This window comes from Carassius gibelio, chromosome A20 (assembly GCF_023724105.1).
Source record: "Carassius gibelio isolate Cgi1373 ecotype wild population from Czech Republic chromosome A20, carGib1.2-hapl.c, whole genome shotgun sequence".
In the NCBI taxonomy this organism is placed as follows: domain Eukaryota; kingdom Metazoa; phylum Chordata; class Actinopteri; order Cypriniformes; family Cyprinidae; genus Carassius; species Carassius gibelio.
Genome location: NC_068390.1, coordinates 28,829,185 through 28,852,204, shown reverse-complemented (window position 1 = coordinate 28,852,204; position 23,020 = coordinate 28,829,185). Strand labels below are relative to the sequence as shown.

Here is a 23,020-nt window from a genome sequence, read left to right as displayed (position 1 = left end):
AACAAGGGAGGTTACCATTACTCTGCCAACCTCCTTACCTCCAGAGAGGGGGGGGGGGGGGGGGGGGGGAAAGAAATACTATTGATGACTGTAACAATTTAAAGTACAGATTGTTTACATACAATGGAATAGTCAAAGTGTTTTCCTCTGCAAAATAAGTCTGCTTTACAAACAAGCCATTTGTAGCAATTTTATAAGTTACTCAGAAGGTGGCCCAGATGTTCAGTTGTAAAGACAGTTTTGTGAAAAGAAATTAAGCAAAAATTAAAATTAATTTAAATCGTCCAAGGCCAACAATTAATTTGCAAATTCATTATAATACTTTTTAGACTATTCACAACTTTCTTAATTATGGGGTCACCATGCCGCCTAAATCACTGTGATTTTCACCCTGCATTTAGGGCATTTTTTTTATTTTATTTTATTTTTTGTGTGGAAATTGTGCATTTTACATATCTTCAATTTTTGATTGAATTAGGTCCCTATCGTAGGCGTAACTGATCTCTGATAAAGTGATTTAGACGGTTCTTTTTAGTCCTAGAGATCTATATTCTTCTGACCTTAGGCCTCTGGAGTCTGCATACATTTAATGAACAGTAGCCCAATGTCTTTGATTAGTGTGTCGCTCCTCCCTCCCTCGCCTTCCTCTCTATCAACGCACTTCAGTCCGTGAGCGCGCAACAGGTCTCTGTCAGTGTCAAACGCAGAAGAGCGCAAGGATTTCTGTCCCTATAGTAGCCTATATTCGTCTCTACAGGTTTACAGATTTAAATATAAAACAAGACGCATCTTAAAGAAGACAACTGTGTCGTTTTATCGTGATGAGGAGTTAAGGAACTTCTGAATTTTGGTTTCATGCCGGGACGGTCCAGTAACGGACGATGGCAAAGACATATCATGTGCTTTCTCTCATCGATATCCTCTTTACCATCAACTTGGTTATAGGTATGGCAAAAACGTCTCTATGCAAAAAATAGCATACTCAAACATTAAATATTCAAATACTCACATCATCATTACTCTTATGATAGGCAACTCATCCTAATGTGTGATTGATCGCACCGTTGATGCTGAGTTTCTGCTCGTATGTAAAAGCTTTATTAAAATAGTAATTTATGAAAACTGTACACCTGCTACTGATTTGAAATAACTGTAATGATTTTTCTCAGCACTTTGTCCTTTTATGGTGTGTGTGTGTGTATATGCATTTATATAATTGCATTTGCAATTATATAAATGCATTTATATAATTTTTAGTTATAGCATTGCTTTATTGTTGTTTTTAATGGTGTGTCGTGTTTGTGTGGGTAAAATTAAACTCTTTCTTAATGTTAGATGATGCAAACCATCATGTAGTTTTACATAATTAAATCAATATTATTGTGAGCACATTTTATAGTAGCATGTAATAGTTAGTATATTATATTAATTGAAAACAGTTTAATATTGTCACTCTGCTGCTGCGTATTAAAGTGTATCCGGAGCTTAACATTAATGTATAGGGTTTTTTTCAGTATAAAATTGCAAAATTAATTTGTTGATTGATTTGGAATTTCATTATGGTATTCACAACTCTATGCTGTAAGCATTATATAACAATTGCATTAATCAATGGTACCTTTTTATCTTTCCAATCTGCTCCACCACTGCTAAAATTTAATTTATTCAAAATAAAAGTATAGTTTCAAGATTTCAGAGAGATGTTTGCTTTTAGAACTTCTTATTATTTCCTCCTATTCTTTCTTGCCCTTATGTTTTAATTCCCTCAGTTCACTCTTATTCATCAGATACAATAAAGCCCTTGCCACCATTGTTGTTTCAAATGCTTTCAGTTCCTGGCAATTTAAATGTTAAAACAAGCAGTTGAATAAGTTAGTCTCCATGGAGTGCATGTGTTTTAGCATGATTTTTTGTGCCCATAAGAGTGTGTGTGTTCCCATAGTTCCTCTGGAGGCTGTGGAGCACGGGGCCATTTAGCCAGGCCCCGGCCCATCTGCCCAGGCTTCCTGTTTTGACACATCCAGGCCTCCGTGCTGCTTTTGCAGCTCCAGTGGAAAAATATGGCAGGGTCCCACATCGTACTGCTCCACAATGCACTGTGCCATTCTGTGCTATACATGTCTGCATCCCTTATATATATCTAATGTAAAACCACGCCAGGCTATGGACAGGCATTCATGGTCCCACCACTCTTGTGCTTTCCCTGTAGACTGTGTGAATCCATGTTCATGTACAGAGACAAACACTAGTTTGACCGTTTGTTTGAGTGGCAGTGTTTCTTTGAACCTTTTCTGAACATGAATTGTTGTGGAGCATGCAGTGGATTTAACCTGGTGGTTGTGCTAAAGCTGTGAAAATGGCAACACACAGTCTCTTTATGTGTTGAAAATGCACTTGCATAGAGATAAAAAGGGAAAAGGGAGCTGCTTTCAGATGAAGTTGGAGATAAAGTGATGTTTAGGATTGAACTAAAGTATTCTGGGCTCAAAGTTAACCATGTCAGGGAGATCATAGGAAAGGTGCATATTGTACCTCTTTAAGTTTATTTTGTCTTGAGGTTGATGTGATGTATTGCGGCCACATTTGCAGTGATTTATTATGCCGAGGATTGTAGTCATACTGTTTAATGGAATCTAGTAACACTTTTTCTTTATTTAATTATTTTTAATCTAAAAAAAATAAAAATGGTAACGCTATTTTAAAGTGACATAATTACACTAGTTTCATGTGCTCACTACAGTAATAACAATTAATTATGCATTAGGCATTAGCATAAATATGCATAAATAAGCAACTAACTTTAAACCTAAACATAATCCGAAAGTGTATACATGTAGTTAATTAATATTACTCAGTACTTACAGAAAAAAATAGCCAAATAAAAACCGTTTCAACCAGAAACTAGATTAAAAACTTGGCTTGAAAAAGCCTAGCTAGAAAATTTGAAAAAGTTTTAAAAGCTTGCAGTCTGAAAGTTTTCAGTTTGAAGTACTTTGAAAGTTAAAATAGTTTTAAAGATTAAAGTTTGAATGTTTTCAAGGCAATTCAGTCTATCAGAAAGATAAGTAGAAAACATATTGCTAGGATACCTGGGGTGGTTGCTAGACTGTTTCTAGTATGACTAGCATGTTGCTAACATGTTTTTAGCATGATTAGCATGTTACTAGCATGTTTCTAACATGGTTAGCATGTTACTAGCATTATTAGCAAATTACTAGCATGTTTTTAGCATGATTAGCATGTTACCAGCACATTTTTATCATAATTAGCAAGTTTTTAATATATATATATTAGGGGTGTAACGGTTCACAAAATTCACGGTTCGGTTCGATACGATACACTGATGTCACGGTTCGGTTCGGTTCGGTTCGATACGTTTTAGATACAGCAAAATGTAAAAACATCTCAACTTTTCAGAATGCCGCAAGCGCACCGCGGGTCATGTGACAAGAACTAACCAATCAGCTTCATCCTTTCCCGTAACAACGTTGAGAGCTCAGCCAAGATGAAGGAACAGCTGATCATAGTTGTATATGGATTGCAATTTTGAAATAAATTCAGTAGCAGAGCTACTGCAAGCGATTTTTAGAGCTGCAAATCCATTTATCCTTCGCTGAAATTTCCGCGTCTCATGGAGAGAGCACGTCATTGTTGCTTAGCAAAGACAGACGCGTCAGGAGAAAGACGCGCTTAGCGTTTTCCATGCGTTTTTAGGAGCGATATGTGAACGGCCCCTAAGGCGCTCGCTCACTCAGCACGCGCTGAAGGCTCGTTGCAAAATGTCTAATGCATTTAACAGACCAGAAATATAAGATCCTAAAATAACCAACAGGTCTGGTGTTTGGGTTGGATTCCCTGTAAGCTATAGTGTCTAAATGCTGCAGGGATAGTTTGCTGCGTGCATGTTTCTCCTTTTTTTCGTCTTTTCCCAGATAGTACTGACGCATATATCCCAGATATTCCCGCTGTTTTTTTTTTTTTTTTTTTTTGTAATCCCGCTGGTGTACCCTGTCATGTTGCAGATGCGACATACCGTTGTTTATTTATCCACCACTCTCTTGCCATCACCATTATAGCTTAAAGGGAATCCAAAGTGCACCCAAACACCATACCTGTTGGTTATTGGGGGATCTTCTCATTTCTAGTCTGTTAAACGCATTGGCTATTTTGCAACGAGCCTTCAGCGTGTACTGAGTGAGCGAGCGCCTGCTGAGTAGCCTAACATAAACATATAAGATGGTGTTTTTTTCTTCTTCGGGAGTGTCAGGGGCGTTGCCTGTTACGTTGTTTGGGTTATTGGGCTACCTTGTTGAACGCATATCATTATATTTCTTTCTCTCTCTTTTTTTTTTTTTTTCAAATATAATTAATTACTCCAACGAACCGTTCGGTATACATAATGCGTACCGCGTACCGAACCGAAAGCGTCGTTCAATACGAATACGCGTATCGTTACACCCCTAATATATATATATATATATATATATATATATATATATATATATACATAAAATCAGATAATAGTTTAAGTGTCAATCAAAAATATTTTTAATAAACAAAAATCAACAAACATTTTATTTCATTATTTACAGGGTAGCCTATCTGCAAAATTTGTAAAAATGAATTTAAGGCAATTTATGACCCATTTTAAGAGATGCGCAAGTAAAATGGACACGGTATGAGTGGTGTTGAACAATGTTGTAACTTACGGTATTGAGCCATAAAATTACATGATTTGCAGTTCAGATACAGGTTTTTACAAAAAAAAAATCTTATACAACAGTATTTCAGCCTTTAGACCATTGAAAAGGGATACATCAAGCATATAAATTATGTCAATTTATACATATAAATATTATTGTCTTACAGTAATTGTTTAGATTTTTAGAAGGCACGTTAGTATGTTGCTAGCATAATTCTAGCATGATTAAAATGTTCCTAGCATTATTCTAGCATGTTTAACAAGTTGCTCAAATTTTTTCTAACATTATTAACAAATTACTAGAATGTTGTTAACATGATTAACAAATTTAATAACACATGGCTTGCATGATTCTTGCAAGATTATCATGTCACTAGCATGATGCTAGCATGTTTCTAGTATGTTTAACAAGTTGCTAGCATTTTTCTAGCACTATTAACAAGTTATTAGCATGTTCAAATGATTACCGAGTTACTAGCATGTTTCTACATTTATTCTAGCATGATTAACATCTTACTGGCATGCTTCTAGCATGTTTAGCAAGTTGCTAGCATGTTTTTAACAAGATTAGCATGTTACAAGCAAAGCGTTGCGTTAGCCTTTTTTAGCACGAATAGCAAGTTACTTGCACGTTTTCTAGTATGATTAGCATGTTACTAGCATGTTGTTAGCATGAATAGCAAGTTACTAGCATTTTGTTAATGTTTCTAGCATGATCAGCAAGTCGCTACCATTTTGTTAACATGTTTCTAGCATTCTCAAGCCATCGTCGGCGATGTTTGCACGTAAAGGGGTTAAGTTATTTGCGCTCGTAATAAATGGCTCATATGAAATTGATCTAAAGCCAGAATAAGAGTTTAGTCCTCATTAAAATCACTCAGTGAATAATCATGTCAATATCTACAGCTTTTTCTGATCAAAACCTTTTGGGTGTTTTTTTTTTTTTTTTTTTCTTGCAGCGATAGAGCTCAGGTTTGTGCCTGATCCTCCAACCTTAAACATCACTGAGAAGACTCTCAAAATCAATGCTTCAGATACACTGGAGGTCACGTGCAGGTAAGCTTTGCTTCTGACGAAGAGCAGTTCTGTCTTGAAATGTACTTTCATTTCCATTCTGAAGCTACCTTTTATCAGAAGGGTGCTGTCTTTGTTACAGATGAAATTTTGATTGTAAAAACAGAAACTAAATATCAGTTAAATGTTGTCAGTTTACTCTGTTGACTGTCTTTTCAACCTGTTACACAGGGGGCGTCAGATCCTGGAATGGTCTACACCTCACAACCGAACCCGTTCTGAAACCCGGCTCATTAAAACAGACTGTAGTGGCAATGGACTGTTCTGTAGCACTTTAACGCTCTCCAAAGCAGTAGCCAATGAGACTGGAGAGTATCGCTGCTTCTATAAAAACCTGCCTATAGAGGATGGAAAGACTTCTATTTCTGTGTATGTTTTCATACAAGGTATGATTCTTGAGTGTAAATTTGTTACGTCATTTTTCAACAAATAGATGAACACATTTTTCATAACTTTCTGACCCTTTCACCCACTCCCTTTTGAAGAAAGTGGGAGCGAGAGTTGGAATGTTACAAAAAAAGTGTTCATTGCATTCTTCCTATGTTATTCTTCGGGACAAACCTCTTGATCTTCAAACATTATAAACTCTTCATTTCGGTAGAGCCACCACATTTTAGTTCGTTTTTCAACCATAGCTGCAAACTCCTGCCTGATCCAGATAGACAAAATGTAGGAAATGGGTTGTTTTAAGTGTGATTTTAAGTGTGAACTTACTTTATTCCACGCCTGTGGAACTCGACTATCAAATATAACAATTTGTAAGTACTGTCATATCTCTCATGTAATCTGAATAATGTATCAAGCGAAGAGTGAAGTAAAATTATACTTGATTTTGATAACATTATCTTTTCTGCATTTGTTTTTGTCAATATCTGGTTGTTAGTCCAAAACATACAATGCAATGCCTATGTTTTTAGATTATCGTACACCATTTGTCCGAATGGCTCAAGATTATGATGTGGTGTTCATTCGGGAGGGAGAACAGGTGGTCATTCCCTGTCTGGTATCTGTGGAGAACCTAAACGTCACACTTTACACTGTGAGTGTTTATAAACATATAAACACATATTCTCCTGCCCTATTTGGTAACCTTCTATTTCTATTTGATCTAAACCGAAATTTTTGTCGGCATAATTTTTATGTGTTAAGTATATTTCAGTGATGTCAAATAATATTTTTGATTTAAAGGTACCATAGAATGGATTGAAACAGTAAGTTTTATCTCAAAATACCCCACAGATAATTCATTTTTGCTTGTTGAAATGGCCCATTTTAAGGTATGAGCCAAAACACATTTTTTTTTTGTGTTTGTCCCCTGTAAATGAAAATGAGCTGTTGCTCCCGCCTCCCATTTCAGAAGAGTGCAGAGCTTCAAGAGCCCATGCTCATGGATATACCACCGGTGTTACGGTTTAACTGGTGGTGACCGTGTTACTGATCCTCACTTTGCTTCCAAATGCAATTTTAACTACCACATTCCTATTCACAATCATTCTGGTAGCACATGAAGGAAGCATTAGTGAAAACAGGCAAAGACAATGGTAGCTTTAGCAACATTAGCCTTACAGAAGAAGCTTTTTTGGAAAACAATGCTTGATGCTTCCTTTGTCTGGAGTTTGCAAACGAATCGTTGGTATCGATCTCTCTTTCAGAAGCAATCTTTGCACAACTCCAGTGCTGAACTGACCCTTGTTTGTTAGGCAGTACGGTGTGAAATGTTAGCACAAACGTATAGGACAGCTACAGCAAAAAAAAAAAAACAGTAATGGCAGACCGCTGTTTCTCACTCAGGGCTGTGTATATTGTAATAGAGCAGACAGTTTATGATTTATTAGGATTATAAATCAATGAGTGGATGGATTTTCACCATTATTGCCCGGCTGTTTTCACACACTGCGACCACACAGCTGTGATCAACCACCTTATAAAACAGATTTTTGCATTCTATGGCACCTTTAAATAAAACCATTAAATAAAAACATTAGTTTAGATGTTGTAAAGTTGTTTGGATAACTTTGAGGGAGTTCTCAGTATCAGCAAACTACACTACTGTTCAATTTTTTTAATGTGTTTGAAAGAAGTCTCATATATCTCACTAAGGCTGAATTTAATTTAATAATTTAATAACAAATAATACAATAAAACCGTGATACTGTGAAATAATATTACAATTTTAATTATGACTTTTATATTTGAGTATATTTTAAAATGTAATTTATTCCTATGATGCAAAGCTGAATTTCCAGCATCATTACTCCAGTCTTCAGTGTCACATGATTCTTCAGAAATCATTCTAATATGCTGATTTGCTGCTCAAAAAAAAAAACATTTCTTCTTCTTCTTATTATTATTATTATTAATGTTGAAATAAGTAGTTGTGTTGCTATATATTTTTTTTGTGGAAATTGTAATAAACTTCTTGTTTTTAGGATTCTTTGTTTTAGAGAAATAATTTGTTACATTTTAAATGTCTTTACTTTCCTTTTTGAGCAATTTAATTAATCCTTACTGAATAAAACTATTAGTTTCTTTCAAAAAATACTAATGAACATTATGTATTTAGTTTTTTTCTGCTGACTACATACCTTTAATGTGACTATATAAAAAGATGTGACTATAAAGTATTAAACTAATATTTTAACGTGTCGTTTACTCGTCAAGATCCCTGTGTTGTGTTGTGATTCGCCACTGGCAATATGATGTGAACAATGTGTTTATGGTGTTTGCCTTCTACAGAAGTATCCAGTAAAAGAACTGGCCACTGATGGGAAAGACGTCATCTGGGATAGCAAGAGGGGCTTCGTCCTGCCTAGTCATGTGATCAGCTATGCTGGGGTGGTCTACTGCCAAACCACTATTCAAAATGAGACCTATCAGTCCCCATCTTACATTGTGGCTGTCGTAGGTAAGCAAAGTTTATTTGGAAAAGTGAATGTTGCATGAAGTTCTGTAATTAAGAAATATGATATGACCATTGTTTGTGCATCTGAGTCATTATTTATTTTAAGTTTTGCAAGCATGTTAAAAATTATAAAACGTCTTTTGAGGAGGCAAGACTGCATTATTTGAGACTTTAGAACAATCTGGTGTGAGATCAGCTGCCCTGGTCTCAAGAGAACAATGCTCCACCCGGCACGTCCCTTACTCCCCTTCCCTCTTCCTCAGGATACAAGATCCATGACCTCACCCTGAGTCCAGCTCATGAGAGGCTAACGGTAGGGGAGAGGCTAATGCTAAACTGCACCGCTCACACCGAACTCAATGTGGGAATTGACTTTCAGTGGATTTTTCCTCATGAGAAGGTCAGTAACTTGTTCAGAAAAGTTTCACATAAGTTAACCTCAAAATTCAGCATTAGTAACATAATCTTAATTACCACCACAACAATAAAAAAAAGTTAATAGGTTAATGTCCGGTGATTAAAAACAGCCAAAAACACAGTATAAACAGAAGCCGTCAGATACGTCTTTATTTGATAGCAGGTGTGTGTCAGCTTGCCTCTGTTGATGTATGAACCATAAATCGTGACAAATAACTAGATTTTCACCTATGTAAATATGATTAAAATTTAATAATATTTTTATTTTGCAATTATTTATTTTAATTGACATTGTTTTATGTTTTCGTATATTTACAAATTTAATTAATTCATGTTGTGGCAAATATACATATATATATATATAAAATTTATGGAATACATTTCTAAAGTGTAATATTTTCTAATATTTCTGTGGTAAGTTATATTTTGTAACACACAGGCATAACTCTTATTGACTCCAGAGCATTCCTTTCAAATTTTTAATCGGCTAATTTTTTCTTTGTAAATATCTGGCTGCTTAGCTATGCTGACAATTATGTTTTACTTGAGACACTTCAATCATAAACTCAGTTTGATGCGTTTCAGATTTTTTGAATTTCGTTTTATGATTTGAATCAGTGCAGTCCAGTCCGGCTAATTTCGTTGGATTGCAGTTCCATAAGAACATTGTGCATTTCTCAGGATGGTTTTGACCCATCAGTCTCTCTTGCAGAGAGGTGTCAACAGCTCAATACCAAGGTCACGCTATGAGTCCAGGTCATACAAGAAGAAGCTGTGGAACTCCTTAGAACTGTCCAATACTCTCATTGTAAAGAACGTGACCGTAAATGACACAGGAGAGTACATCTGCATAGCCTCTAGTGGTCAGATGCAGAAAATTGCCCGAGCAGCCCTCATCGTCTATGGTATGTGCTTTTTAGTTATCAACTTAAACAAAATAGAGCATCATATAATTGAAAACATCTACATTTCAGGGCTGCTGGCACATCTAAGCCAGTTATAAGCTGCTAGCATAAGAAGCATAAAGACCATATGTTTTATAATACAAATAATACACAAATACACTGCTTCAACACATTATGCTAACATATTGATTGATATTTCAGAGAAACCATTTATAGCGCTCAATGATCAGATGTTGCAGACTGTGGAGGCAACTGCTGGCCAGGAAGAGGCTAAAATCTTGGTTAAATATTATGCTTATCCAGAGCCCTCTGTCAAGTGGTAAGTGATTAGAGTAAATAGAGTGTGACTTTATTATATTATATTATATTATATTATATTATATTATATTATATTATATTATATTATATTATATTATATTATATTATATTATATTATATTATATTATATTATATTATGTGTCTATAAAGAGTTTATTAGGATTCTGTGTAAGTCAGAACTTGCATTAGGTTTTTTTTTTTTCACCCTTGTCCATCCAGGTATAAGAATGATCAGCTGATAGTGTGGAAAGATGAGTGCAGGGTGAAGCCCAACAGAGGATCTCTCACAATATATGGTGTTACAGAGAAGGATGCTGGGAATTACACTGTTGTCATGACAAATAAGATTACCAAGGAGGAGCAGAGAAGAACATTTCAACTATTGGTTAATGGTATCTCTCTTCTCTTCTCTTCTCTTCTCTTCTCTTCTCTTCTCTTCTCTTCTCTTCTCTTCTCTTCTCTTCTCTTCTCTTCTCTTCTCTTCTCTTCTCTTCTCTTCTCCTCTTTTTGACTGTTTCACTTGTGTGTTTATATATATATATAGTTCACCCTAAGATCTTTGAGAAGGAAGTGCCGTTGGATCGAGATGTTCATATGTATGGCAGTAGCCCTACACTCAGATGCACAGCTAGCGGAGGATCCAGCCCTGTCACAATACAGTGGCAGTGGATGCCGAGAGAGGACTGCCCAGTCCAAATTCTGTAAGTCATGTGTCACATGGTTTGATGATATGTCCTTGTTTTGCTTCAAATGTAACCTGTCTAATACAGCCAAGAATGTAGACTGTTAAAAATAGAAACTTAATGTCGGATAAATGTGTCAACATCTAAATGAACTAGTTTTATTCAAGACAAATTTCAAGACAAAATTTATTAACAAAAATTAATTCGTATAAATCAGTTATCCTGATATAATTAGCTTAGGAAAACTAAAGTTATTTGAAGATATTGATTGCTCATGCCACATTTTAGTTTATACGCACATATGCAATTTTTTTGTTAGCGTTTTACCATCATATTATTTTTGCTGCAGTGGAAAATGCTGCTCATTTTCTCTTTAAGCTTACTATATTAAACGTACTGTACTATAATCTTACTATATTATGAAAAGGGAAATATAGGCTAAAATCAAAGGTGTGGCATAGTGAACTGTTCACCAGTATACCCAAATGTTTGCCGTGATTTTGCCAAGTGAGAAATGTTCCTGGATCAACATATTTTGATGATCCTGGATCAACATCACTGTCCACAAATACAGACTTAACCCAATCCCTACCCCTAAACCTAAACTTACCCATAATTTATTCCTAAAATCAGAGGGAAATGATAGCTGATTAATAATGGTGTAGAAGCATCTAACCCTGATTGTAAGCCTAAAACTGACATTTCCTGAAAAGTTGATTCTGAATTCGGATTGGTTGATTGGAATGATGTTCCAGGATCAACAAGGATGTTTATCCATGAACATGTTGTACTTGGTCAAATCATTCTCACCATCCCCAAACATATGTAGAAGTATGTTTCTTGTTCTCACTGTTCTCTATTTATCTGCATTTGGATGAAATGTAATAAAAAGGCTAAAACACATATCACAGCAAAAACAGAATTACCTCATGACCTCTCAAACAGTGAGCTATTAGGAGGCAACAGAAACCAAATAAATCTGCTGCAGCAAAACCTTTCAAAATCATACTCCCTAAATGCCACCATTTAAAGAGAAAACAAAAGATTTAATATTCCTCCTGTATTTGTATAAGGAAGTTGCTTAAGTCAGTGGTAAAATCATTAGTCATTTAGTTGTTTTTTCTGACAAATCACACACCAAATGAGAATGTTTGCATGTCCTTGTTTGCTTAATGCTTTGGCATTTTTGTGTGATTTGAATTTTCTATTCATTCCAAGAGAACACATATCAGAACTGTGCTAGCATATTTGTTCCAGGTGTTCAAGTATGTCCCAACTCATTAGCATATTGTGTTCTAAATGGGAATTCATCCTGAAACAGCTGTTGTGATTGGTCCAGCCAGTATGACTGCTTTGGTTAGAGAGATTTGTTATGCTAAGAAATAAGCTCCTGTGAGTTTTGTTTGAAATGTGACTTTGATTGGCAGCATGCATTCAAAGAACATCACTTCCAAGGATGTTGTGATCATGCAACAAGTGTTCAGGGCCAGGCATCACGCAAGCCTTATCTTCAGATTGCACCCTCACATACTTCCGTAGTCCTCATCACAACTTCCTGTTGTTCTAAAAGCAGACACATTCAAATCCCGTGTCCTTGATCAAACATGAAAATAACACTATGTCTGTCACTGCGTCCTACTAACAAGAGTTCACCCTCATCCTCACCTTTCATTACAGCTTTTATGTGTCCTATTTATGTGTTTGTCTTTTTTCAACTCTTTTTCCTTTTTCTGTCTCGTATCCCATGGCTGACATGGTGTACTTGAGGTGCTGATGTCTAACCCATTCTAAATCTGCAAATCTTTATGTTTATTGACATTTATATTAATTCCCATTGCTCACAAATATGTATGGCAGACGGAGTTGTAACCAGGCCTTAAAGTATCTGATTTTGACAGTACTTAAGTATTTTATTTATACTAAATTAATATACTAAAGGCTCAAAGGTGCACTAATCAAAGAGACATGACAGTGCATTACTGTAGTATTGTGGAGAAACAGGCATAGGCAAGAATCTATGTGCAGGTATTTCACGGAAAAGAACAAACAATAAGCCAAAAACCACAGGGAACAGAATGGCAGGCAAACAGACAACCATTACATTCAATAACTCACAAGGACCTAAAGAAACACTAGCACTGCGTCTCAATGTTCATACGATCCATCCTAAATAGGATGTGAGAATAAGTGTGTCCCAAAGCATAATATGTTTGAAAGAGTATGCCAAAAGTTCCCAGATGGTCTACTATTTAAGGGCGAAGTGTGTATCCAAGCACACTCTAATGGCTAAAATTGCCCACAATCCATACATTTGGGCGAAGGATTCGGTCCAGAGCCACAAACACAAATAAAGCGTGTTAGAATAACTACAAATGTTGCGTATGTGCGCGATCGAGGGTTCAGTAGAGAGGATTATAGAGGTTTTAGTTACTAATAATGAACACTTAACCTGGTAAAAAAATATTTATTTATTGTTATCTGTGTTATATTTCATCTGCAACAACAATATGAACTTTTATAAACATCATTATGCAGAAAATTAACTTCTGCATTCACTTTTAAATGCATCATTATGCAGAAAATATGAGCAAAGTTCTCTGCATGAAAGACCCATGGATCAACGAGCCAATTCTTTTCTCTCCAGTACGGTATGATGTTGAATTAAATGAAATGTGGAGGATGGTAACTGTGACTAGATGATTGACAGGCCAGTTTACAGTGACAGCTTGCATGTAACACGTGCGACAGAGCGGTCCTTTAAAGATGCAATTGTGTGACGTGATAGTATATCCCAAAGCTTGCCTACTTTTCTACTAAACATTCAAAAGTGTGTACTTTTTCTTCACCAAAAGAGTACATACTTTAAGGACATAGTATAAGTAGACACATTGAGACGCAGGGTAGGGCTACACATAAATGGGGCTAACAAGCTTTACAAGATCACAAGAAACACACAGGGAGACTAATCAAGGAGAACCAATGAACAAATGGACTACAAACACCACGGGAGACAGGAAGTGACATAAAAGTATAAACGTAACATATAAATAAAATAATAAGTAAGATTAAAAAGTCAAAACCTTCTTGCAATGGATGTGCTGGTTTCAGCCTTATTGACGGCTGCAGTCATGTCCTTATCTCATATATAAACCACATGTGATTCACAACTACTTACTAATGCACTCTATACATGTAAAGAAGCCTTGTTGACAAGTCTGGGTGAGTAAGGGCGAAACGCACAAGATATAGTACCTTCAGTGCCCTGTAGTTGGCGATATAAATTCTTTTGTAGCCGAAATAAACTGTTGCAGAAAAAGCTAGGTGCCATGCAAAATGTAATGTAATGGGTAATTGCAAAACTCATTACAAATGTAGTGGAGTTAAGAGTACAGATACTTCTTCAAACATTGAAGTAGAGTAAAAGTTGATAATATCTTTGGTGATCAGTAAAACTACAGAGTATCCAAAAAGATCAATTACAGGAATTAATTACATTGACTCAAATACATCTCTGGTGGGAGAAGTGGAATTAGAGAGGAAGTTGTGGAACAGTCTAAATTTGGAATGTTAATAATCAGAGGTGGGTAGTAACGAGTTACATTTACTTCGTTACATTTACTTGAGTAATTTTTCGGGGTAACGAATACTTTTCGGAGTATATTTAAAGATGGGTACTTTATACTCTTACTTGAGTACATTTTTTGGGAAAAATCTGTACTTTTACTTCGTTACTGTGGGCGACTCCCCTCTCGTTACTTTATCTTAATGCAATAAATGCTTCAGTTTATTCCAAACGCGCCGTCTACTTTTCTCTGGACAATAAGCGATGCCCATTCGCGAATGATTCATTCTTTTGAATCAACTCTGTTCAAAGGCTTGATCAAACCAGTCGGCAAACGAGTGAATTGGTTCATGAATCAGTTTGATTGAGTCGTTCAGTTCCATGCTGCACGCGCTGAGCTTCGTCTGAAGCGGTTCACTCAGAGTTGTAACGTTTAAGAATATTAGCAGCGTTGAAAACGTGGCTATGGAACTGCACTGAATTGAAAGCTAATCTGCAAAGGCTATTATTTGCTTGCGGTGGAGATCCTTATTAGATGAACGCGTGTGCTGTCTACTGTTTAACAGGTAATAACTTGGGCTACATTCGATTACAGTACATGATACCACTGTGACATTAGTTTGTTGTACGTGTGTGGCTTGTAACAGGTTGAATGCAGCTTCCAAAAGACAAAGAATAGCCGATTAAGATTTTATTAATTTTAATACAATCACACCAGTGCGAGTAGGTTCAGCAAGTCATATCATCAGCTGCTAAATTTAGATCTGTGATCGCTTGCTGGCGCTGAGCCAGAGACAGACGCGTATTTACAGCGCTGCGCATTAACCAATCACACACGGTTCTGTTGAGCTTTTGAATGCAATGGCCAATCAGAGGCGTTCCGATGAGTCATCGCTGAAATGCCGGTGCTTCCTTCACTCGCTCACTTACTGAATACCTCTTTCTGCCGAATTCTCTCGTCAGAAACAACAAAGTGCAAATGTGTGTACGAATCTATAAATAAGATATTGATTTCACAGTGTTAACAGTTTCAGTGATTTTAATGGTAGTTTCTGAGAGTGAATGAAATCTAGACTGTCAGTGAAAACTATGTTTAATGTAAATGTTATTTGCTCTCTTTCTGAACAATGAAAGATTAGTAGCAATATTTATATCACATTAACTTTCAATGTTAAATTCACATTTAAAATAAAGTCAGTCGTATTAAAAATATGTTATGGCATGATACCTATATTTGTTACTTAAATAAACAGACAGGGTTTTATAATAAATTACATAAATTGGATTAAAGGCTGATGAAATATATACATTTATACACACACACATACATTACTTACATTTTTTGTCTATATATCTATATAAAAAAAGGCTCCGTATATATGACCCAAAGTAACTAGTAACTAACTACTTGAGTAGATTTTTTATCCGATACTCTTTTACTCTTACTCAAGTAACTATTCAAGACTAGTACTTTTACTTTTACTTGAGTAAATATTTCTAGAATTACTTTTACTTTTACTTGAGTAAAGTTTTTGGGTACTCTACCCACCTCTGTTAATAATAGGCGCATTGTTGTTGTTGATTCAGTTTGGCGTTTTCTGTTCCTGTTGGAGATGTGTAGCTAGATAGAAGTTTTTATTTCTGTCTGCGTGTTCTCTTTTGAGATATGGTTCCTCATGCCTTTGTTAAATATGAATATATATATATATATATATATATATATATATATATATATATATATATATATGACCAAAAGTTTGGACACACCTTCTCATTCAAAGAGCTTTCTTTATTTTCATGACTATGAAAATTGTAGAGTCACACTGAAGGCATCAAAACTATGAATTAACACATGTGGAATTATATATGGAATTATATACATAACAAATAAGTCATAAAAAAATATGACTGAAAATATGTCATATTCTAGGTTCTTCAAAGTAGCCACCTTTTGCTTTGATTACTGCTTTACACACTTTTTGCATTCTCTCATTGAGCTTCAAGAGGTAGTCACCTGAAATGGTCTTCCAACAGTCTTGAAGGAGTTCCCCCGAAAGATGCTTAGCACTTGTTGGGCCTTTTGCCTTCTGTCTGCGGTCCAGTTCACCCCTAAACCATCTCGATTGGGTTCAGGTCCGGTGACTGTGGAGGCCAGGTCATCTGACGCAGCACCCCATCACTCTCCTTCTTGGTCAAATAGCCCTTGATGCCTTCAGTGTGACTCTACAATTTTCATAGTCATGAAAATAAAGAAAACTCTTTGAATGAGAAGGTGTGTCCAAACGTTTGGTCTGTACTGTATATATATGCAGAGAGAGAGAGAGAGAGTGTGTGAGAGAAAGTGAGAGAGAGAGAAGAATACTGACAGTACAATATTTGTAGTATAAAAATAATAATAAATATAAGTAGTTTTATTACAAAATAATATAAAAATAATGGATTACTTTTTAAAAATGTATACGATTTTTGACAGCGTAAAAACTGGTGAATCTTATTATTCTGTGTCATTCACAGACCTAAGTCAGACGAAAGTGTGGTGAATTGTGACAAGTGGAGGGAGATATCAAACAACACAGGGAAGAATCCCATCATCAGCCCCACATCTGTCATTGGACGCTCTCTTAAGGTAAACATCAATTACAGTACTGTGCTTTGTTTAGAACATGCAAAAAACTTTTTCCAAACATAAAATATACTCATAATAGGATTCAAAATCAAATTAAAATCTGGTAATAAACCTTAAACATGTTAATGTTAGGATGTACTGTAAAATAAATAAGATGCTGCACTATTTTAGGTCACTAATCAAAAAAGTGAATGTAAATAAAGTGTTTTATGCAGATGGTCATGTGTTTTTGCTTCCTTTGAAGCTCAACATTCTCTGTGGATCATCACAAATGATGCTGGAGAACATGATCGTCAATCAGATCATGAGTGTCACTATCATTAAAGCCAAAGAGAGACAAACCAATTACGAAGACGATTTGAAATTCACATATATTTTCAGTTCAATTATTTACTCAAATTTATAATCAAAAATGTAAAAGTTTCACTATAAGTCTGAGACTTTTGGACCCCACTGTATTATTGGTTAAATAATAAATTATTGGTATTATTGTGTAAATCTGACTATAATTATATTATTAAAATGATCTATTGCCTTTGATGTCATTTTTAATTATCTGATTGTTCTCCAATAGACCATCAGCACACTGAAGATTCAGAAAGCAGTTGATCATGCTCTCTACAGGTGCATAGCCTCCAATAAGATGGGAGTAGAAGAGCGAGTCATTGTGTTTCAAGTAGCTCGTGAGTGCCTCTAAACACTGACACTGCCTCCACTCTATAGGCCAACTTAAACTATTGAAATTAAATTTTAAGCAGTGGTCAAATCCAAACTTTCGATGTTTGTCTTCCTCACAGGTTTCCTCAACCTAAGCATCCTCCCCTCCAGCAGCCCTATTGAGGGAGAGGATGTGATAATGCGCTGTGTAGCCGATCGATTGTTGTACTCTAACATGCAATGGTATCGGGTAACGAGCACAGCCAACCCCGATGCCTCTCCTGCAGCCGTGCCCTGTGATACCCTTAGCCTTTCACCTCTCCACCAGACCAATGTCACCATATCAGGCCTGCAGGGCACCAATGCAACGCTGGACCTAACCATACCCAATGCCACATTGATGGACCAAGGCTTGTATGCTTGCCAAGTAGAGAACGTGGGCACCAGTGAGAGAACCTGTTTACTTCACAACCTCAGACTCAGAGGTTAGTCCAAAGCTTTATATTTTCGGAAACTTGTTTTCGAAAGTGAAGTGATGTGTAGGGGAGCAGTTGGGGGTTTAGTGCCTTACTCAAGGGTCTCACCTCAGTCGTGGTATTGAAGGTGGAAGAGAGCGCTGGTCATTCACTCCCTCACCTTCAATACCTGCAGGTACTGATACTCAAACCCTTGACCTTTGGGTTACAAGTCTGACTCTAACCATTAGGCCACAACAGCCTATCCCGTTGCTCAATGGCAAAGGGATGTCAGGAAACATGTTTGAAAACAGTTATTATTTGTGTCATTTTATTTATTGGTGATGCTAGTGGTGCTGAAATTGCCAACTTAATGGACTATATTTAGTTCCATTACTCAATTTACTTCAGATGGGATACTGTGTATTGCAGAAATCATGCACAAGCTTAAATGTTCATCACAGATTAGTTTATATCTTTCTGCAGCTCTTGAGATGTCAAGAATTGTGACCAATCTGACTGCCCAGAGAGTAAATGTGAGCGACTCTACATCTCTCGTGTGTGAAGTGTCCGGCACCCCAACACCTACTGTAGTCTGGACTAAAGACAACCAGACTGTCACGGAGGGATCAGGTGAGCAAAATAAAACTATCTATAAAAAAATAGTATTGGTGTAAGGATAAGCAACTCTCCATGTTTGCAGTATTATCAGTTCACAAATGCCTATTGGGCTGGAATACATTATGTAGCTTTTGCGACTTTTTTCAAAACTAGTTGAAAATGGCAGAGCCAACATGAAAAATATGGATTTCACAGAAAATTGGCCACAGACTCAGATTTCCTACCTCCAGACTATGAATCAGTTCACATGGAGGATATCAATCATGTTTGATATTTTGTCTGAATGTGTTATGTGGCTTTGACCAATAAGGCGCATGCTTTCTGCATGAGTTTGCTGGTAGTGTGCGATGATGATCCCCAGTTGATTAGTTTGTGATGATAGTGTGTCTATAACCATTAGAAAGTTGGTATAATGATTTATAGTGCTTCGTGTTTAAAAATCTGCTCAGATTTAAAAAAGTAATGTAATATATTCCATCCTTAAGTTTGCTGCTGAACTCTGAACTCAACTCTTTGTTTGACTGCAATTCTCAGGCTTGAGGAAACAATTAATTAATTGTTTAGTTATGCTGAATCACATTGTAAAATCAGTTTAGATCGGGTTCCAGCAGTGGAAACAAAACCAGTGATGCCAATATAGTCTTACAGTGCTGCAGTTACTGCATGCCACACAATATTAATACACTTTGGCAAAGCTGTATCAGTCAGTTGGTACTTTAATAAGATATGTCTACCAGATCTGGCCCTGAAAATGAATTATTTAGTGATATGAAATAATATTTGTTGACTTGAGTAAAACCAGCTCAGTTAGATGTTAAGGAAAGCATGATAGTAAGGCTACCTGACAATTTTTTTTTACAGTGATAGTAATGCTCATGCTTTTCATGCTTTTCTTTTGTAAGGTGTGATTCTGAAACAGTCAAATCGTGTCTTAACCATCCAACGGGTGAAAAAAGAGGACAGTGGTCTTTACGTGTGTACGGCCTGTAACCAGCAGGGCTGTGACTCTCACGAGGCTCGTATCACTGTAGATGGTGAGTGTGTAAACAAAACTCATTGCCTAATTTATTTTATTTTATTTCATTGGTTTGCAGAATTAAAGAAAGGGTAGTTAGGACTTTTATGCAATACAATAATATAATTTGTATTTGAAAGATAAATTATCTTATGCTTACCAAGACTTCATTTATTTGATCAAAACAATGCAGTAAATACAGTAATATTGTAAAATATTATTTACAATTTTAAATAACTGTTTTCTATTTAAATATATTTTCAAATGTAATTTATTCCTGTAATGGCAAATCTGATTTTTTAGCAGCAATTGCTCCAGTCTTCACTGTCACATGATCCTTCAGAAATCATTCTAATATGCTGATTCGCTGCTCAAGTAACATTTATTATTACTATCAATGTTGAAAACAAAACAACACCATTTATTTAAAATAGAAATCTTTTATAAATGTCTTATCTTTACTGTCACCTTTGATCAATTTAATGCACATTTGCTCAGTATTTCTAATAAAATGTTTAATGGCACTGAACTTTTGAATGATAGTCTGATACCAAAAGATGACAGGTAAATTCATAGTAGTTTATCAGTTGCACTTTTAAAGACCAAATTTTAAGGAGAGACATCCTCTGAACATGTCATGGTTGTGAGGCGAGCTCAGTCTCCCACTGACTTTTATCCTCATTGAGATTTTGTTGTAATCAAGGCCTTGTGGCAATAATAGCTCTCTTTCTAGTCTGTCAGGAAAAGGGCTCTGTTAGTGTACATCCTTTAGGGAGTGCTAAAAGAAAACAAAGCAAAATCCAAGAACAGAAAAGAAGAGAGGGGCATCTCTCTCTATATCACTCTCTGCCACACACATTTTACCAGGCACTTACATCTTCGTATGGTTCCCCCTCTTTCCTCACACACATAAAGCAGCACAAATAACAGAGACATACTCAGTGTGTACGTGACTCGTTTCTCGGCATCACTGTTTCTTGTTGTCACTGCAAAGTCACTCACAGCCCTGTTCCCACAAGGAAAAAGAAAGAGTAAAACACAGGAAGAGAGAGAGAAATAAACTAAATCATGTAGAGATCCACTGAGCAGTTGCATGTTTTATTATAGAAAAGAGAATTTGGTACTTTTCGTCTAATGTGAATTGGTTCCTGCTGGTTGGTTGACTTTGGCTTCATGTTGCTGTTCATTCTTCATGCTTATTTTGATTGGATGAAATATCAGGTCAGCAGGCAATTCACATTCCTTACTCTTGTAGCCATCATACACGCCCAGCAGCATACAAATATTCCTGTAAACTAGGTTCTTCCAGGCAATCTGTGCCTCCCTTTGCTATCAATATAAACTGAAGAAGGAATTTTCCACTTTCTCTCGAAAATAAACTATTTATCTGGTTAAATAGGACTTTTCTGTTTATTTTTGCAAAATTTATACCAAACAGACACACAGATATGTCAGTTCCTGTCATGCCTTTTAATATCAATATTTATTAAAATACTATTTAGAGATGGACATCCATCCATCCATCCATTTGAGTTAAATCGTATGTCTTTTTGTCATCTTTTTTTGTCATTTCTGATTGTCCATGTGACCCATTTCACAGGTGCAGAAGAAAAGATGAATGTGGAATTGATCATGCCTATTGGTGCTGTGGTCATCGCTATGTTCCTCTGGCTCCTCATCGTCTTCGTTATCCGTAACAGGAAGCGGGTAACATTCCATCTCTTTCCCTTTCCTCGTTCGCTTCCCCTCTCTCATTTACACGCACAGGCGCACACTCCACTCTCCTGACTGATCAAAACTGACTACCCGGACTTGGTGTACATAATTACTATTGTATGCTCAGCACACATTCTGCTGCGATGCGTCACGTATGCCAGCCGTGTGTCCTAGTCCTGCTGTACCTCAGCCTTAATTCTGCCTCTGAGTATCATAGTGGCTTTCAGTAACTTATTAGTGGGAGTCTTTATAATGAGGGCTTGATTCTGGGAGACTCAAGCAGGAAATGTTGGTAGTCTTGCTCTGTGTTTGTCATTCAGTTATGCTTGTTCTCTCCTTTTTGACTCTTATTCCATTTTGTCATACACTCAGCCTTTCCATCCTTTCCTCTTCCCTCTCTCACAGCCTAATGATGGAGATCTGAAAACTGGCTACCTGTCAATCATTCTAGACTCAGATGATATGCCGATGGATGAGCACTGCGAGAGACTGACCTATGATGCTAACAAGTGGGAATTCCCACGTGATAGACTGAAGCTAGGTGAGACTTGGCTAAATGTGAGAAATAAAACAACAACAACAACAATAAAAATAATAAAAAGCTTAAATACCCAGGAACAATCTGGAATGGCTTTCCAGTACTTTTGATTTAAAAAAACAACCACAACTATGAAATAGTATGTAATATCACATTTATTTATTGACCAGGCTTCAGTGATACTGTATTTTTATAGTTATCCGTATTTATCTGTGCAATATTATTTATTTATTTCACAAGGCATTTGGATGTGTTTACATGTACAGTGCCCTGCATAATTATTGGAACAGAAAAGACAAAAATAGCTTTCTCTGCTTTGGAGTCAAGACATTTGGAAAAATGATTAAAAGATGAATATGCAACAAAACTACAGAATGTCACATTTTATTATTAGGTCTTTCGACACATACATTGTTTTACCAAATAAAAAGGACAGCACTTTTAGAGTTCATCCCACTATTTGATGTGAGCATAAGTATTGGAACAGTTGAATTTAAGGCAGATGTAAAAGATTAAAAGCTAGTGTTTAGTTGCAGATCCCTTGCATGCAATCAGAGCAGTGAGTCTGCATATCACCAGACTCTTGGTCTTCTGCTTTGACATGCTTTTCCCCAGCCTTTAATGCAGCCAATTCCAACTGTTGCTTGTTTTGGAGAGTTTCTGTCTTTAGTCTCTTCTTCAGCTGGTGAAATTAATGTTCAATCGGATTTAAATCTGGACATTGATTTGGGCTATCTAAGACCTTATATTTTTTTTGCCCTGATAAAGTCCTTGACTGAACTGGCAGGGTGTTTAAGGTCATTGTCCTGATCCAAAATAAAGTGCTTTC

General features: G+C 36.2%; 1 protein-coding gene across 1 annotated transcript; it reads left to right on the top strand.

Moving 5' to 3' along the window:
• Positions 1–676: 676 nt before the first annotated feature.
• LOC127938590 (vascular endothelial growth factor receptor 2-like) lies at positions 677–22,301 on the top strand. Its single transcript, XM_052535301.1, has 17 exons — positions 677–945; positions 5,662–5,758; positions 5,948–6,162; positions 6,694–6,815; positions 8,513–8,681; positions 8,942–9,078; positions 9,808–10,000; positions 10,202–10,319; positions 10,538–10,710; positions 10,863–11,019; positions 17,078–17,189; positions 17,764–17,872; positions 17,987–18,331; positions 18,788–18,934; positions 19,825–19,956; positions 21,538–21,644; positions 22,059–22,301. The coding sequence occupies exons 1-17, from the start codon at positions 882–884 to the stop codon at positions 22,299–22,301; spliced, it is 2,640 nt and encodes an 879-aa protein (XP_052391261.1). The 5' UTR covers positions 677–881.
• The last annotated feature ends 719 nt before the right edge of the window (positions 22,302–23,020 follow it).